This window comes from Geotrypetes seraphini, chromosome 1 (genome assembly GCF_902459505.1).
Source record: "Geotrypetes seraphini chromosome 1, aGeoSer1.1, whole genome shotgun sequence".
Classification (NCBI taxonomy): Eukaryota; Metazoa; Chordata; class Amphibia; order Gymnophiona; family Dermophiidae; genus Geotrypetes; species Geotrypetes seraphini.
This window is the reverse complement of record NC_047084.1, coordinates 51,527,854-51,546,064: the sequence shown is the minus strand read 5'-3', so window position 1 is coordinate 51,546,064 and position 18,211 is coordinate 51,527,854. Positions and strand designations below refer to the sequence as shown.

General features: G+C 43.3%; 1 protein-coding gene across 1 annotated transcript in view; it reads left to right on the top strand.

The window, feature by feature from the left end:
• Nucleotides 1–18,211, top strand: part of MTREX (Mtr4 exosome RNA helicase) — a 311,801-nt gene that overhangs the window by 83,155 nt on the left and 210,435 nt on the right. The window contains exon 10 of the mRNA XM_033931296.1: nucleotides 10,863–10,965. Coding sequence (XP_033787187.1) covers nucleotides 10,863–10,965 — 103 coding nt within the window. The remainder of the gene's footprint in view (nucleotides 1–10,862; nucleotides 10,966–18,211) is intronic.

Here is an 18,211-nt window from a genome sequence, read left to right as displayed (position 1 = left end):
AAGACCAGCGCCCTAACTGAGACTAGCCCTATCAGCATACGTCCTTGTTCAGCAGGAGCTTGTCTAACTTTGTCTTGAATCCCTGGAGGGTGTCTTCCCCTATGACAGACTCCAGAAGAGCTTTCCAGTTTTCTACCACTCTCTGGGTGAAGAAGAACTTCCTTATGTTTGTACGGAATCTATCCCCTTTCAACTTTAGAGAGTGTCCTCTCATTCTCCCTAGAACTGTGTCGGTCTGAATTGGTTGATTTGTTCCTGAAGAAAAGAAACTGGAGAATATAACAAAATGATGAGATTTGAGAATGAATTCATGATACAGGAGTGAAACTGGAGGACTGTGATTGAACAAAAAGGCAAACATTTGCAAAAGATTTCCAAAAGGATCTGAACAGTGAAAGAGTGGACTTTGGGGTGATTGAATGGGACAGGAGGGTTTCATTTATAAAAATGGGGTGAATTGTTATTATATTAAATGTGAGTGTAATGATGTAATACTTTTTGTTATAGATATATTAAACCTTTGAAATGTAAATAATTATTGTCATTTTAAAAGCGATTTTGAGTAGGTATATTGTGTATATATAACGTTATATTTAAAAGTGAATTTAGCTCCATGCCATTTGATTGATTAGTCCAGAAATTATTGTTGAGATTAAAAGATCTAGGGATGGGTGGTACTATCCTCATCTCGTAATTGACAGATAGATTTTCCCAAGTATGGAATGGGAATAAGATCTCAAGAAACTCCCAGAGAAGAACCGAGACTGTCTGGCAAAGTTATGCGAGAAAATGGAGTAGATTCGGCGCCATTCACAGAGGAAAGTGTTTATGAGCAATTTGAAAAACTGAAGGTGGACAAAGCGATGGGACTGGACGGGATCCATCCCAGGATACTGGCGGGTCCTATTAAAGACTTGGTCAACAAATCTCTGGAGACGGGGGTGGTTTCTGGGGACTGGGGATTGGAGAAGAGCGAATATGGTCCCTATTCACAAAAGTGATCACAGAGATGAAGTGGGAAACTACAGGCCAGTAAGCCTCACTTCGGTTGTTGGAAAAATAATGGAAGTGTTGCTGAAAGAAAGGATAGTGAACTTCCTAGAATCTAATGGGTTACAGGATCCAAGGCAACATGGCTTTATTAAAGGTAAATTGTGCCAAATGAACCTGATTGAAGTTTTTGATTGGGTGACCGGAGAACTGGATTGAGGACATATGCTAGATGTCATTTACTTAGATTTCAGCAAAGCCTTTGACACGGTTCCTCATAGGAGGCTCTTGAACAAACTTGAAGGGCTGAAGTTGGGACCCAAAGTGGTGAACTAGATTAGAAAATGATTGTCAAGGCAGATGCCAGAGGGTGGTGGTTAATGGAAGTCGCCTGGAGGAAGGAAAGGTGAGTAATGGAGCCCCTCAGGGTTCGGTGCTGAGGCCGATCCTGCTCAATATATTTGTGAGTGACATTGCTGAAGGGATAGAAGGTAAGGTTTGCCTTTTTGCGGAAGATACCAAGATTTGTAACAGAGTAGACACCAAGGAGGCAGTGGAAAATATGAAAAAGGATCTGCAAAAGTTAGAGGAATGGTCTAAAATCTGGCAACTTAAATTCAATGCAAAGAAATGCAGAGTAATGCATTTGGGGATTAATAATCGGAAGGAACCGTGTATGCTGGGAGGTGAGAGGCTGATATGCACAGAGAGGGAGAAGGACCTTGGGGTGATATTGTCTGAAGATCTAAAGGAGAAAAAACAGTGCGACAAGGCGGTGGCTGCTGCCAGAAGGATGCTGGGCTGTATAAAGAGAGACGTAACCAGTAGAAGAAAGAAGGTGTTGATGCTCCTGCACAGGTCGTTGGTGAGGCCCCACTTGGAGTATTGTGTTCATTTTTGGAGACCGTATCTGGCGAAGGATATAAGAAGACTTGAAGTGGTCCAGAGGAAGACGACAAAAATGATAGGAGGTTTGTGCCAAAAGACATATGAGGAGAGACTGGAAGCCCTGAATTTGTATACTCTAGAGCAGTGGTCTCAAACATGCGGCCCGGGGGCCACATACGGCCCGCCAGGTACTATTTTGAGGCCCTCGGTATGTTTATCATAATCACAAAAGTAAAATATAACAGTTTCTTGATCATATGTCTCTTTAGCTATAAATGACAATATTATTATTAAGACTTAGTCAAAAGGAAAGATTTATAAACTGAAAAGAGTTTTACCTCATGCAAAATTGTCATTTCTTTAATAAGATATTAACTTATTTTTTTCTGCGGCCCTTCAAGTACCTACAAATCCAAAATGTGGCCCCGCAAAGGGTTTGAGTTTGAGACCACTGCTCTAGAGAAAAGGAGGGACAGGGGAGATATGATTCAGACATTCAGTTACTTGAAAGGTATTAACATAGAATAAAATCTTTTCAAGAGAAAGGAAAATGGTAAAACCAGGGGACATAATTTGAGGCTGAGGGGTGGGAGACTCAAGTGCAATGTAAGGAAATTCTTCTTTATGGAGAGGGTGGTAGATGCCTGTAATGCGCTCCCGAGAGAGGTGGTGGAGAGGAAAACGGTGACGGAGTTTCAAAAACTGTGGGATGAACACAAAGGATCTAAAATCAGAAAATAATAGTAAATATTGAAGAACTAAGGCCAGTACTGGGCAGACTTGCAAGGTCTGTGTCTGTATATGGCCGTTTAGTTGATGGGCTGGGGAGGGCTTCAATGGCTGGGATGGTATAGATGGGCTTGAGTGAGCTTTTGACGGAGACTTCAGTAGTTTGAACCTAAACACAGTATCAGGCAGAGCTTTGGATTCTTGCCCAGAAATAGCGAAGAAGAAGAAAAACAATTTTTTTTAAATTGAATCAGGTTGGGCAGACTGGATGGACCATTCGGGTCTTTATCTGCCGTGTTACTATGTTCAAGTAAATTCTTGATGAAAAGTGGAATTCCACAAGGATCAGCGCTTTCTGCATTATTATTTAACATCTATATGGCTTCCATAGGTCAGCTGTTTCAATCACTAGGAGTCAAATATCGCATATACGCAGACGATATTATTTTTTTCGTCCCAGTGTGTATATGGGGAGATGAGTTAGAGAAGCAGATGAGTAATTATATGAGTGAAATTACCGAATGAATGGAAAGGCAAAGTCTGAGACTGAATGTAGAGAAGACAGAGTTTATGTTGGTGGGTAAATCTGATCGGGAGAGATGGCCAAAAGAACTAAAAGTGATAGATGAGGTATTGCAAGTGAGGGAGTCAATGACAATTTTGGGAGTGAGATTGGACCCTGGGCTTACAATGAATTGTCAAGTGATAAAGACAATACAAATGTTTTGCTCAGATACATTTATTGTATCGTGTGAAACCAGTGGTTTCACCGTTTGATTTCTGTTCCGTTGTACAGGCAATGATCTTGTCGCGATTAGACTACTGCAATGTCCTGTACCTGGGAATAACCAAAGCCAGATGCAGGGCATTGCAGGTGGTATGGAACGCCACGGCTAGATTGATAACAGGAACATCAAGATATGAGCACATTACACCATATCTTCGACAACTTCACTGGTTGCCAGTTGTATTTAGAATCCAATATAAAGCAATTATGATCTGTCACCAATTTCTATATGGCATGATTCCAGAATTCTTTAAGAGTCGGATGTCTAGTTATCAACCAACAAGATCACTGCGTTCGGAAAGGTCCGCATTGTTGAAAACAAATGTCAACCCAAAATATGCGGAAACCAATGCAATGACCTTTTTATGTGCAGGGGTAAAACTATGCTTTTGTTGACCAAATTCGGAAATGCAGTGACAGGAGTTCATTTAGAAAACTGTTAAAAAAACACAATTACCGTATTTTTCGCTCCATATGCACCTGACCATAAAACACACCCTAATTTAGAAGAAGAAAACAAGAAGAAAAAAACCATTCTGAACCAAATTCTCCCTGCCAGGCTCTGCACCCAACCCCACATTTCTTGCCAGGCTCTGTACCCTGTCCCCCACTCTGGTGATAGGCTGGCACAGGGCAGGCAGGGATAGGGCAAAGAGAAGCAGGCCTAGAGACAGGCAGGCAGGCCTCATACCCCCACATACTCCCCAGTACCTTAAATCATCCTCCATCCCCCCACGTGTCCCCCTAGTACCTTACATCATCCCTACACGTATCCCCAGTACCTTTTTTAATCATCCCTCTATACCTTTAATCCAGGGATCTCATAGTCCCTCCTTGAGGGCTGCAATCCAGTTGGGTGTTCAGGATTTTCCCAATGAATATGCATTGAAAGCAGTGCATGCACATAGATCTCATGCATATTTATTGGGGAAATCCTGAAAATCCAATTGGACTGCGGCCCTCAAGGAGGGACTTTGAGACCCCTGTTTTAATCATACCCCTCTTGTACATTTTTAATCATCTCCCCATACCTTTAATCATACCCCCCTTGTAACTTTTTAATCATGCCCCCCTTGTACCTTTAATCATACCCCCCTTGTACCTTTAATCATACCCCCCTTGTAACTTTTTAATTATGCCCTCCTTGTACCTTTAATCATACCCCCCTTGTACCTTTTTAATCATACTCCCCCTTGTAACTTTTTAATCATGCCCCCCCCCTGTAACTTTTTAATCATACCCCCACATTGTACCTTTAATCATACCCCCTTGTACCTTTAATCATACCCCCCTTTGTACCTTTTTAATCATATCCCCTCCCTCCCCCTGGGGCCTTTTTTTTATTTTTTTTAACCGTGAACCTTTTAAATTCTTCCCTTCCTCCCTCGATGGCTCCTTACTATTTCCGGGCAGCAGGCGCACGAGTCAGGAGTGCGGACGTCAGGACCCCACTTGGGCCCGCGCCACTTTCTGAATGGCTGCCGGCAGTTCTTGCAAGTCCCGCCATTTGGAAAGCAGCGCAATCCCAAGCGGGAGTGTGTAAAGCTTGGGTCCTGATGTCCACGCTCCTGACTCATGCGCCTGCTGCCTGGAAATAGTTAGGAGCCGTCGAGGGAGGGATATACACTGGACCACCAGGCTGCTTGAAAAAGGTGGTCCGGCGGCAGTGTTTAAAAGGTGCTGCAGCGCAGGGGTGGGTGGCGTTTAAAATGATGGTGCGCGCGGTGGGGGAGTGTTTTACAGCTGTATGGGGCAGCGGCATTTAAAAAAGTGGTGCAGCTGGTGCGCGGGGGATGGGTGTTTTGCAGCTGTATGGGGGATACAAATTTTGCATCTTCGCTTCATAAGAATCACTGAGATTTCCACCCTCTTTTGGCTGGAAAAAAGTGCATCTTATGGAGCAAAAAAATAAGTTTTTTGTCGATGCATTTTTCTGAGTATTGATTGTTGTTAGAATTAATGCTGTCTGTTTCCACTTGTCCTGATTTGTTTTTTTGTTGTTGTTTTTAATTCTTTATTCATTTTTAAACTTTCATCAAGTGTACAAAAATTAATAATAAACACAATTAATTTAACCACTTGAACATCTTATCATTATAACCTATAAATACAAATGTAACCCCCCCCACCCTCCCTCAAAGCCCATAAATCATTATAAGATCATATACTTGAAACCCTCCCCCCACCCAATACTAAGTAGTGTATAATTAATAGAAAAATGGCATTTAATCATGACAAAAAGATGTTAATGGCTCCCATATTTTAATAATGATTTGTTTTAACATTTTATGTATGTAACCATTTTGTAAACCGTTTTGAAATAAAATGGTATAGAAATTTTTAAAATAAATAAATGTCAAAATGTACAGCGGTGCAAACACCTTTCAGCTCTATATAAGTGATCAATAGTAATAGTAGTAAAACTGTGTTAGCTGGCATAATAAAATTAACAGCATGTGAGAGTTTATCTATTCTTGAGGCTATTCAACAGTGAGCAAACAAGTTAAATTTAAACCAGATGATAATGTTTACCTAGAATGGCGCATCAGTTATGCAGGGCAAATGCAAAAGTATAACTGCTTTTTGCACCAGTCCATTCACACTTATCAGAGCAACATTGTGTAGCACATCATGAGGACCTAGGTATAGATGATGCTTGGAAAGACATTTCCCTGTCAGGTTGAGGGTTTTTTTTTTGGGGGGGTTGAGATTTTGTTAGACTATTTACACAATTTTATGCAGGTCATCTTTAAAAATGTAAAATTTCAAGAACTTGTCAAAGCTGCAAAGGCAGATGTGGTTGTTTAAAAGGTTATTTTTGCAGTAAATGCTGTGATTAGAAACCTATGATATATTAGTAAAATACTGCCGAAAAATTGTTAAAGACAATGATCCTATTCAAAAATAAATAGCGTGCACAAAAAATAAATTTTTGCCTAAAATGATTTTCATTGCTAAAATGAAATGTTGCAGAAGACCAGCTGTTCTGATTTCCCATTTATCACATTTATTGAAGCGCTATAATATAAATTTTAAGTCATTCACGTGATTCCGTTATCTTTGGCAGTTGAACTTGACACGTCATGTGCCCCATAGGGCCATAGCCTATGGCCCCTAGGATATGAAACACTTCCGATTCTTTGACTTCCTGAAGTTCCGCCATATTGTTTATTTCGTGGAATCGTAGTGTGCAGCGTGGTATTGCAGTTGTATAACTGTATTCATTTATTAAATTGCAACCAGATATAACTCTTAAAATGTCTAAACTGCAAATGGTGAAAAGTGTAAAACACAAGAGAGCTGCAACAGCTTTTAGGTCTGAATGGCTTGAAGAAATTGTTGAAACGGAGACACCGGAATCTCGAAATACAATGCGTGTTTGACTTTGTAAAATATTTACCTATGACGAAGACGATGGAGTTGTGTGTTGTTATTGTCAAGATGCCAAAGCAACTGGAAAATTCTCTACTGGAAAAATATGGGATGATGTTTGGAAACTGGACTTTCTGAAACGCCATCTATCAAGTAAATCTCATACTGACAGTATTAGGAAACTCAGAAGTAAAAATCCGAATTTAAGAAGGGGACTGGTTAACATGTTGCTTGAAAGCCCAACCAAAAAAGAAAACAGGCAAATTAGTTCCAGTCCTGATGAAATTAAGGTTCTTGTCGACAGTGTTGTGCTGGCCATTAAGATGAATATCTCAATGCTCTCTGTTCAGGATATCAATGAGCAAATGGCGAAGTATGTTAGTATACCTGATAGCTGGAGAAGCAAAAATTAAGCGTTTGAATTTCTTGGAATTATCAATGGCATCGTGCAAGATGATCTTATGGCAGACATTAAATTAGCAACGTATCATACGCTGCTAATTTAATGTCTATCAACAAGTACTTAATACTCTACTTTAAGTATCGGCTAGTCAATTCAAATGAGTATAGGACATCATTTGGTGGGATGCTACAGTTGGAAGAATGTGATGCTAAATAAATAGTAACAGCAATTAGGGAATTCTATAGGAAACATGAACTTGACCTCTGATGGTGCCTCTGTTATGTTGAGCAAAATAGATGGTGTTGCAGCACAGCTGAGAAAAGACAGGTCATATAGCCATTGTACAAATCCATGGTGAGACTCCATCTGGAATACTGTGTACAATTCTGGAGGCCGCATTATCAAAAAGATTTGTGGAGAGTTGAGTCGGTTCAGCGAATGGCCACCAGGATGATCTCAGGACTCAAGGATCTCCCGTATGAGGAACGACTGGGTAAGTTGCAGCTATACTCACTCGAGGAACGCAGAGAGAGGGGAGACATGATCGAGACGTTCAAATATGTCACGGGCCGTATCGAGGGGGAAGAGGATCTCTTTTTCCTTAAAGGACCCACGGCAACAAGAGGGCATCCGTTGAAAATCAGGGGTGGGAAATTTCATGGCGACACCAGAAAATATTTCTTCACCGAAACAGTGGCTGACCGCTGGAATAATCTTCCACAACAGGTAATTGAGGCCAGCAGCGTGCCAGATTTTAAGAAAAGATAGAATTAGCACGTGGGATCTCTTCATGGAGGTAGTTAGGGGGTGGGCCATTAGTGTGGGCAGACTAGATGGGCCGTGGCCCTTTTCTGCCATCATTTTCTATGTTTCTATGTTTCACATTTAGTGCAGCAACATTGTGTTGCACATCGGGAAGATTTGGGACTTTCTGATTCATAGAAAGAAGTAAAATTGATGAAAGAAGTAGAAACTGTAATGAGAACTGTGTACACTGTGTTCTGTCGGTCTTCTACTAAACGATGCAAATTTCAAGAAATAGCAGACACATCTGAATGTGAATCGATTGCTTTCAGACCTCTGAATGAAGTGCGCTGGTTATCTAGACACTTTGCACTTAAAGCAATTATTCGAAATTATGATCCCTTGTTAAAATATTTTGAAGAAGACAAAGATAATGATCCTATTGCAAAGTACTACTATAAGAAGCTGAACAGTGAACAATTTCATATTACACTTGAAATTTTGAATGATGTCTTATCAGAACTGGCTTCCTTAACCATGGCATTTCAAAAACGTGGTTTGACATCATTGGAAGCTTATCATCTTGCACAGGGTAAATTGAACAAACTTCGAATGCAATACTTAGGCGACAAGGTTAAGTGGAGTGATAAAGTCAACAGTCTTCTTGACAACAGGATGAGGTCTGGAGAAAAAGTTTCAGTGGATACTTATTCCATATTAACCTTCATCAACATCCTATGTTTGCATCTGGGTGAAAGATTTCCTGAAAATGAAGTTGAGGAATGGTCTGATTTTGACTGTACAGCAATATCACAATGCGACTTTGACTTCGGAAATGGACATATCAGATCTCTTTGTTTAAAGTATAAACAATTTCTTCCGGAGGAAAGTGTTATTATTCAGCAATACAATGACTTTAAATTCCTTGTTGCAGAAAAAATCAAAAGCAATCTGATAAACAGCTTTCCAGATATGATGAAATTTGCATTTCAGAATGATCAATTTGCAGATTTAGCAAAATAGATGGACATTGGTGCCACATTCTTAGCATCTAGTTCAGATTGTGAGCGTGGTTTTAGTCTAATGAACAATTTGAAGACTAAACAAAGGAATCGTTTACATTTAGAGCATTTGGAAATGCTGATGCGTGTTAAGAGTCACCTTCAAGATGGATGCTCAACAGATCTTGACAGAATTTATTCGGACTGGATAAATATGAAAGATCGCAGGGAAAAACTTTGAAAACTAAAATGCTGTTATTTTCTAAATTTTAAGTATAAAGTACAATACAATGATACCTTATTTATAGGTAGCGCTCAATGAAACATTTCAATGAAACATAATTTATGTTTATTGAAATGAGACTTTATATTACATAAAGTGTAACTAACAAAGTGTAACTAAAATTACATTGTGTTTTCGTTAATTCAGACTAAACTCAAAGACCTGCCCATAAATGCCCATAACTGAACTCCAGGCCCTCTAGCAATCATTTTTATAGCGCACACAAATTTAGTTTTTCTTTTAAAATGCGCACAGATGAAATTTTTTGCGCACACAGCCTATGAAAAATTAGAGGGAACATTGATCTCGACCCAGTCGCGGTCTGACCAGCCTGAGCATCCCCTCATCTCTTGAGGCCTCACCTGTAAGACTTGTCGGATTCCCTCGAGCGAGTCTTCCTCCCCTGAGTCACCGGTGACTTTTCAGGGGTCCAGGCCGGGGGCCACTTTTTCCCCCGCTACTGCAGCGAGGCTCGCCTCTTCTAAACGGCCCCGGTCTTCCCCGCCCTGTCGGGGCAGGTCTCCGACCTCGAAACCGTCCAGACACACGCTTGTCCTCGAATTGGACTCTAGTGTATGTTCCCCATCGAGGCGCTTGCCGGCTTCTAAAGGGACTGCTTTGAAGCAAGTTTTAAGGGGCATTTAAAAAGGTACTACGGGGGCAGGGAGTGTTTTAAAAGGGCGGGCAGTTGGGCGGGTCGTCTTTGCTGCATAAGACGCACTGACAGGGGGCAGGGAGTGTTTTAAAAGGGCGGGCAGTTGGGTGGGTCGTCTTTGCTGCATAAGACGCACTGACATTTCCACCCACTTTTGGGTGGAGAAAAGCGCATCTTATAGAGCGAAAAAAACAGTAACTAAAAATAAATAACAAAAAGGGCAACATTTAGAACTGAGCTTGCCTTCTGATGTTAGCCTTTGTAGCTAGCCAATTGGTCACATATTTGGATTATTATAATCTCCTTACACCCTGTTCAGTTTGCTTTAGAAGCTGTCAGAGGTCTTGTGGTATAATTGGTGGGCTGCCTGCCTACTGTGCTCATGATCTGAGTTGGAATCTTGTATTAGTATTTCTATCAGGTAGCAGACCTGTAGCCAACTCGGCCATCCACCCACTTTCAGTCAGTAAACAAGTACCTGTTCTTGGTCAGTGTTGACATTGACCCTGCAAATAATCTGCTGAGAAACTATTATGCAGCCCCATAAGTTTTTCAGGATTTGGTACATGTATACGGGGGGAGGGGGGGCGCTACCTTTTCTTTAGCATAGTACTGAAATGTGTTAACAGCTGTGGTGTATGATATTAAAGCATTTTTATGTAAGGATAAAAAGCTGTTTTGGCTTTAGATAAGATTTGTCAGCTGCTTTAGATGGTTAAGATCTACAGTTTCTCTCTCTCTCTCTCTCTGGAACTTGACCACCATGTAGCCTCCTGGGACTCAACTAGAATAGCAAGCTCTTGTTATAATGCAGCATTCCTGGGTAACAGAATTAAATAATAAAATACACCACACACAGGGCCTTTTTGTTTTATTGGATTAGAAATGAAATACACATCTTGTGTTCCAAGTTTTACTTCACACTGTGACTGAGATGAATAATAATAGAGTCACTGTATCAATAATCAGGAGTTTCTCAGGATGAGCCTTTTCTTTATTTTTGTTTACAGGGAGACTTCAGGGAAGATAATTTTAATACAGCCATGCAAGTACTGAGAGATGCAGGTGAATTGTCTAAAGGAGACCAGAAAGGGCGCAGGGGAGGAACAAAAGGTCAGTAATGAGGAATATCTACCACTTTGCTGAGCACCCACATATTTCCCTGTGAGTTCCCTTCTGATCTCTTGCCATTCACAGCCTGGTGGATATGTTTTTACTGATTATGGAACACTTCTGCTGTGCTTCTGTGGTCCGTGGTAACACAACATATTTAAGTTATCAGGGTAAGTTCCTTAGGGTTTATAGTGACAGAGCGTTTAGGATGCAAAACAACAGTTAAAAAGATATTGCTTGAAGCACTGCAGAGTGATATATTTTCCTCTAGGCTAGGGGTTCTCAACTGTGTCCTTGGGATATACCTAGCCAGTCAGGTTTTCAGGTTATCCACAATGAATATGCATGAGATAAATTTACATGCACTGTTTTCATTGTAAGCAAATCTGTCTCATACAGATTCATTGTGGGTATCCAGAAAACCTGACTGGCTAGGTGTGTTTAAAGGACAGGGTTGAGAACCACTGCTTTAAACACTTTTCCTTCCAGGTCTACTAGAGAAGTGTGGAAGCTTTGCGGAAAGGGCATGAATGCTGGTTTGCTCTCCCACACCCTAATTCAAATTACCATGGAGAATGATGGTAGCAGCAAAAACTTGATTGCTCTTCCTAATCTCCCAGGTACCAGACTGCTTGCATTAGCCATTTCATTCATAGGTGCTTTTGCTTGTTATGTTAATGGAATTCTTATATCCTGCCATATTCTCAACAAACAAAGTTCAAAGCAGGTAACAGCACAAAATGTTCAAATATACTTTTAATAACACAGATTTTTCAGCTAGATATATTTAACCCTTTAGCATAAATTTTGTTCCGTGCAAACAGCATACGATTCCTTACCAATAGGTTGTGTACCCAAGCCTGTGAGTCAGATTGTTTATCCCAGGACAAGCAGGCAGCTATTCTTGACTGATGGGTGACGGCACCGACGGAGCCCCGGTACGGACAATTTTAGAGTGATCTCACTCTAAGAACTTTTAGAAAGTTCTAGCTCGGCCGCACCGCGCACGCGCGAGTGCCTTCCCGCCCGACAGAGGCGCGCGGTCCCTCAGTTTCTTAGTTTCCGCGGAGCTAAGAAGACGCGTTTTCAACGGCTGTTGAAATTTTTTCTTAACTTGCCTTCCCGCTCGCGTAAACGTTTGATTTCTTTAACCTTTCTTTTATTTTGAAAAAAAAAAAAAAAACAATCTTACATTTTTTTCTTCAATTTCGGTTTTTCCCCGGCGGGGCCTTCTGCCACCATCGAAGCCTCGGCCTTCGATTTGGCGGAAGCCGTTTTCCCTTTCATGCCCCCTCAACCGGGTTTTAAAAAGTGCCAGCGGTGTGCTAGGCCTATATCTCTCACGGACCCACACAACTGGTGCTTGCAGTGTTTGGGTCCTGAGCATCAGGCCTCTTCTTGCACCCGCTGTGCTACTTTAAAGAAAAGAACTTTAAAAAATCGCTTAATTCAACAGCGTTTGTTATTCGGTGCCGAGATGTCCGACCCCGTTCCTTCGACTCCGGCTTCGGCACCGCTTCAGTCGGCACCCTCGTCTTCGACGCCGCGTGATTCCACACCGGCATCCCAACAGTCAGGTAAGCCGGCTAAGAAGCCTTCCCCGCTGGAACGTCTTCCGGCCTCGAGTGCAGTGAGCCCAGTCCTGCCGCCGGTTAGACGCCAGCGGAAGCGCTCCGCCCCTATTGAGGTGAGTCCCTCGACATCGGGCTCCTCATCTCCGGGGCGTAGAGCGGCACCGCAGGTACCGCAGAAGAAAAAAGCGGTACCGGTGCCATCCCTCGATGACCGCATTATGGCCATCCTTCATGTGCAGCTTAAGGAGCAATTAGAACGACTCCTTCCTGCTATAATGACACCGAACCTTCCGGTGCCAGTCCGCACCGAGCCATCGGTACCGGTTGTACATCAACCCGTGTCGGTACCGGTTGTCGAACCTGTCTTACCTGCTTCTACTGTCTCGGTACCGCTTCACCTAACTTCATCGGTATCGATGCCAGTCCTTGCACCGGAGCCGACAGCTCACCATCAATCGGTACAGACTTCGGCACCGGTGCGACCGATAACATCGCCTGACTCGGTATCGATGAGGTCGGGTAAGTCGGTACGCAAAACCCGACACATGCAAACATCGACACCTGAGTCTCGGGACCATTCTTCCCATGTCAGAGACCCTGATCTGTGGGGGGACTCAGAGGAACCCTTTCTTTCTGAAGGAGAATGTTCCTCAGAGGAGGAGGATTCGGCTCTCCCTGACCCATCCTCCAAACAGACCACTTCCTCTTTCTCCAATTTCTTGAAAGAGATGTGTGAGTCTTTGTCCATTCCTTTGGAGGCTGAATCCAAAAAGTCTAAAGCTTTTTTGGATGCCCTTGATTTTGATCAGCCTCCAAAGGAATTTTTGAAGCTTCCCCTTCATGACATCTTGAGGGAAACTTTCTATAAAAATTTAGAGACTCCTTTAACTGTTCCAGGGGCCCCACGTAAACTGGATTCTCTATACAAGGTAATTCCCATTCCTGGGTTCGACAAGCCTCAACTTCCACACGAATCCTTATTTGTCGAATCCACCCTTAAAAAGACTTCAGGAGCCAGTGTATATGCATCTGTCCCTCCTGGCAGAGAAGGAAGGGCCATGGATAAATTCGGTAAGAGGCTCTACCAAAACGCTATGTTAGCAAATAGAGCTAGTAATTATGCTTTTCATTTTTCTTTTTATTTAAAGCATCTCCTTACCAACATGGCTTCCTTCGAGAAGTATCTTCCTTCAAGAAAACATCCATCTTTTCACTCCTGCTTGTCGTCTCTATTCCAACTTCGTAAGTTTATGGTTAGGTCCATATATGACACCTTTGAACTTACATCCAGAGCGACAGCTATGTCGGTGGCTATGCGCCGTTTGGCCTGGCTTCGGGTATCCGAGCTTGATGTTAACCATCAAGATCGGTTAGCCAACGCCCCATGCCTAGGGGATGAGCTCTTTGGGGATTCCATGGACTCTACCACCCAAAAGCTCTCGGCTCATGAGACGCGCTGGGATACCCTGCTCAAGAATAAAAAGAAGCCTCCTCCACCAAGACCATACAGGCAGCAATCGGCTTATCAACGCCGTTTCACAGCCCGTCCATTGCCTACCACTGCTCAACAACCTCGACGTCAGAGGCAACAGCAACGTCAGCCTCCCCGACAGCAGCAACAGCAGCAACCTGCGAAACAACCTCCTCAGCAGAAGTCACAGCCCTTTTGACTTCATTCTCCGCAGTATAGCCAGTATCCCTGTTCCTGTTCTCCTGCCTCAACCAATAGGAGGTCGACTTTCTCTGTTCTTCAGCCGGTGGGAAGTAATCACTTCGGACCAATGGGTCCTCAACATCATCCGCCACGGCTACTCTCTCAACTTTCAGACTCTTCCACCTCAAAGCCTGCCAAAAGAGTCTGCTTTGAACAGTCCTCAATCAGCCCTCCTTATTCAGGAGGTCCAATCCCTCCTCCTTCTGAACGCTATAGAGGAAGTTCCTCTAGATCAAAAGGGGCAGGGATTCTACTCCCGTTACTTTCTAGTTCCCAAAAAGACAGGAGATCTCAGACCCATCCTGGACCTTCGCGATCTCAACATTCATCTAGTAAAAGAAAAATTCAAGATGCTTTCTTTAGCCATACTTTATCCCCTTCTAAATCAAAACGACTGGCTATGCTCCCTCGATCTCAAAGAGGCTTACACTCACATACCGATCAATGTAACCTCAAGACCATATCTCCGATTCATGATCAATCATTGTCATTACCAGTACAAGGTGCTGCCCTTCGGTCTTGCCTCATCTCCAAGGGTATTCACCAAATGTCTCATTGTGGTGGCGGCTTTTCTGCGCTCTCACCACCTGCAGGTATTTCCTTACCTGGACGATTGGTTGATCAAAGACACTTCTGCCCAAGCGGTCCTTCTGGCCACCAACCAAACCATCCAGTTTCTGCAACTTCTGGGATTCGAGATCAATCTACCCAAATCTCATATCATTCCCACTCAGAGACTTCAATTCATTGGAGCGATCCTAGATACACTCCTCATGAGAGCTTTCCTGCCATCCAATCGGCTTCAGACCCTTCAGTCTCTATGTCACCAGGTACTTCCTCTGCCGTCCATCTCAGCAAGACAAATGATGGTGCTCTTGGGACACATGGCATCCACAGTTCATGTCACACCTCATGCCCGTCTTCACCTGCGCACTCCTCAATGGACCCTTGCGACCCAGTGGTCCCAAGCGTCGGACTCTTGCTCACGACACATATCTGTGACATCATCTCTTCGTCAGTCTCTGCAATGGTGGTTGGTATCCTCAAATCTATCCAGAGGTCTTCTGTTCCATCAGCCTCCTCATCAACTAGTCATCACCACCGACGCCTCTCTGTACGCATGGGGAGCTCACTTGAACGAGTTCCAGACTCAGGGTCTTTGGTCAGCCCAGGAAAAGAAGCATCAAATCAATTTCCTGGAACTCAGAGCGATGTTTTACGCCCTCAAGGCCTTTCAACACCTTCTCTTTCCTCAGGTCCTTCTGTTGTGCACAGACAATCAGGTTGCGATGTACTACATCAACAAACAGGGTGGGACAGGCTCTCGCCTTTTATGCCAGGAAGCCCAGAAGATCTGGAATTGGGCCATAGACCATCATCTCTTCCTGAAAGCTATTTACATTCAGGGGAAACAGAATTCATTAGCGGACAAACTCAGCAGAATTCTCCAGCCTCACGAGTGGACACTCGACCCTGTAACTCTGCAGTCTATCTTCACTCAGTGGGGCACTCCTCAGATAGACCTCTTTGCAGCTCCTCACAATCACCAGCTGCCCCGTTTCTGCTCAAGACTTTACTCTCCACACCGTCTCACAGCAGATGCTTTTCTCCTCGACTGGTCGAATCTGTTCCTGTACGCCTTCCCTCCTCTACCTCTCATGTTGAGAACCTTGTTCAAGCTCAAGAGGGAACGAGCCACCATGATTCTGATTGCTCCGAGGTGGCCCAGGCAACATTGGTTCTCCCTTCTACTTCAACTCAGTTCCAGGGAACCTTTTCTTCTTCCTCTGTTTCCTTCTCTGCTTACGCAACAGCAGGGAACCCTTCTGCATCCCAACCTCCTGTCTCTACACCTGATGGCTTGGTATCTCTCGGGCTGAACTCGACTGATACTCTTTTGTCTCAGCCCGTTCGTTCCATTCTGGATGCCTCCAGGAAACCAGCCACTCTACAATGTTACCATCAAAAGTGGACGAGGTTTTCTTCCTGGTGTCTTCTTCATCATCTTGATCCCACTTCCCTAGCGGTGGAGACGTTGTTGGATTATCTTCTTTCTTTGTCTGATTCTGGCCTGAAGTCCTCTTCCATCAGGGTCCACCTCAGTGCCATTGCAGCTTTTCATGAGCCAGTCCATGGAAAACTTCTTTCAGCTCATCCCCTGGTATCCAGGTTCATGCGTGGGCTTTTCAATGTGAAACCACCTCTTAAAGCCCCTCCGGTTATCTGGGATCTCAATGTGGTTCTTTCCGCTTTAATGAAACCTCCATTTGAACCTTTAGCTACCTCTCCTTTCAAATTTCTCACTTGGAAGGTACTTTTTCTTATTGCCATTACCTCTGCCAGGAGGGTCAGTGAGCTTCATGCACTGGTTGCAGATCCACCTTTTACGGTTTTTCACCATGACAAGGTGGTTCTGCGTACACATCCAAAGTTTCTCCCCAAGGTTGTTTCTGAATTTCATCTCAACCAATCCATTGTTTTACCTGTTTTCTTTCCAAAACCTCATTCTCATTCTGGGGAACAAGCTCTGCATACTTTGGATTGTAAAAGGGCTCTTGCTTACTATCTGGAGCGTACGAAACCCCACAGATCAGTTCCCCAACTCTTTCTGTCCTTTGATCCGAATAAATTGGGACGTCCTGTTTCTAAACGTACGTTGTCTAATTGGCTTGCAGCGTGCATTTCATTCTGTTATGCTCAGACCGGACTGACACTGGAAGGTTCTGTCACAGCCCATAAAGTCAGAGCAATGGCAGCATCTGTAGCTTTCCTCCGTTCCACTCCTATTGAGGAAATCTGCAAGGCTGCTACTTGGTCCTCAGTTCACACTTTTACATCTCATTATTGTCTGGATACATTCTCCAGAAGGGATGGTCACTTCGGCCAATCTGTTTTGCAAAATTTGTTTTCCTAATGGCCAACCTTCCCTCCATCCCTCTTTTTGTTAGCTTGGAGGTCACCCATCAGTCAAGAATAGCTGCCTGCTTGTCCTGGGATAAAGCACAGTTACTTACCGTAACAGGTGTTATCCAGGGACAGCAGGCAGATATTCTTGCGTCCCACCCACCTCCCCGGGTTGGCTTCTTAGCTGGCTTATACTAACTGAGGGACCGCGCGCCTCTGTCGGGCGGGAAGGCACTCGCGCGTGCGCGGTGCGGCCGAGCTAGAACTTTCTAAAAGTTCTTAGAGTGAGATCACTCTAAAATTGTCCGTACCGGGGCTCCGTCGGTGCCGTCACCCATCAGTCAAGAATATCTGCCTGCTGTCCCTGGATAACACCTGTTACGGTAAGTAACTGTGCTATATGGCATCAATCATTTTTGTCAGCTCTGCCTCCTTGCCTCCCTGGGTATTGCCCTCTCGCATCAATCTTACCTTCTCAACTTACTTGTATAAGTTATCTTTTCCTCTGCTCTAGATTTGATATTTTCAGATATTCTGTTGAGCTTCCCTGGGGGGGAGGGGGGTGCGCTATATGTTAAAGAGGGAATTGAATCAAATAAATACATTCTGCATGACATAGACAGCAGTGTGGAATCCATATGGATAGAAATTCCATGTGTAAAGGGAAGGAATATAAAGGTAGGATTATACTAACGTCCCCCGGGAAAAAATCAGCGGACAGATGAAGAAATGTTTTCATAGATTAGAAAAGTTGGAGAAATGGGCAACAGTATAATAATGGATGATTTCAATTACAGCTGATCTGTCCTGCTCCAAACTAACTAATGAGTCAAAGGATTTCTGTCATTCACCTAAGAATTCACCAAACAAGCTAAAGCAACCTGGCAAACATAAAGAAGTGGAGAAAAAAACCTCAGTTAAATTCATATGGTTAAAAAAACTGTACTCCTTTATAGTCCATTTTTCTATCCCACAATGGGGACTTAAGTGTATCGGTTCACATATTGAAAACCAATTAATTTAAACCACGGTGACTTGAAAAATAAGAAAATCC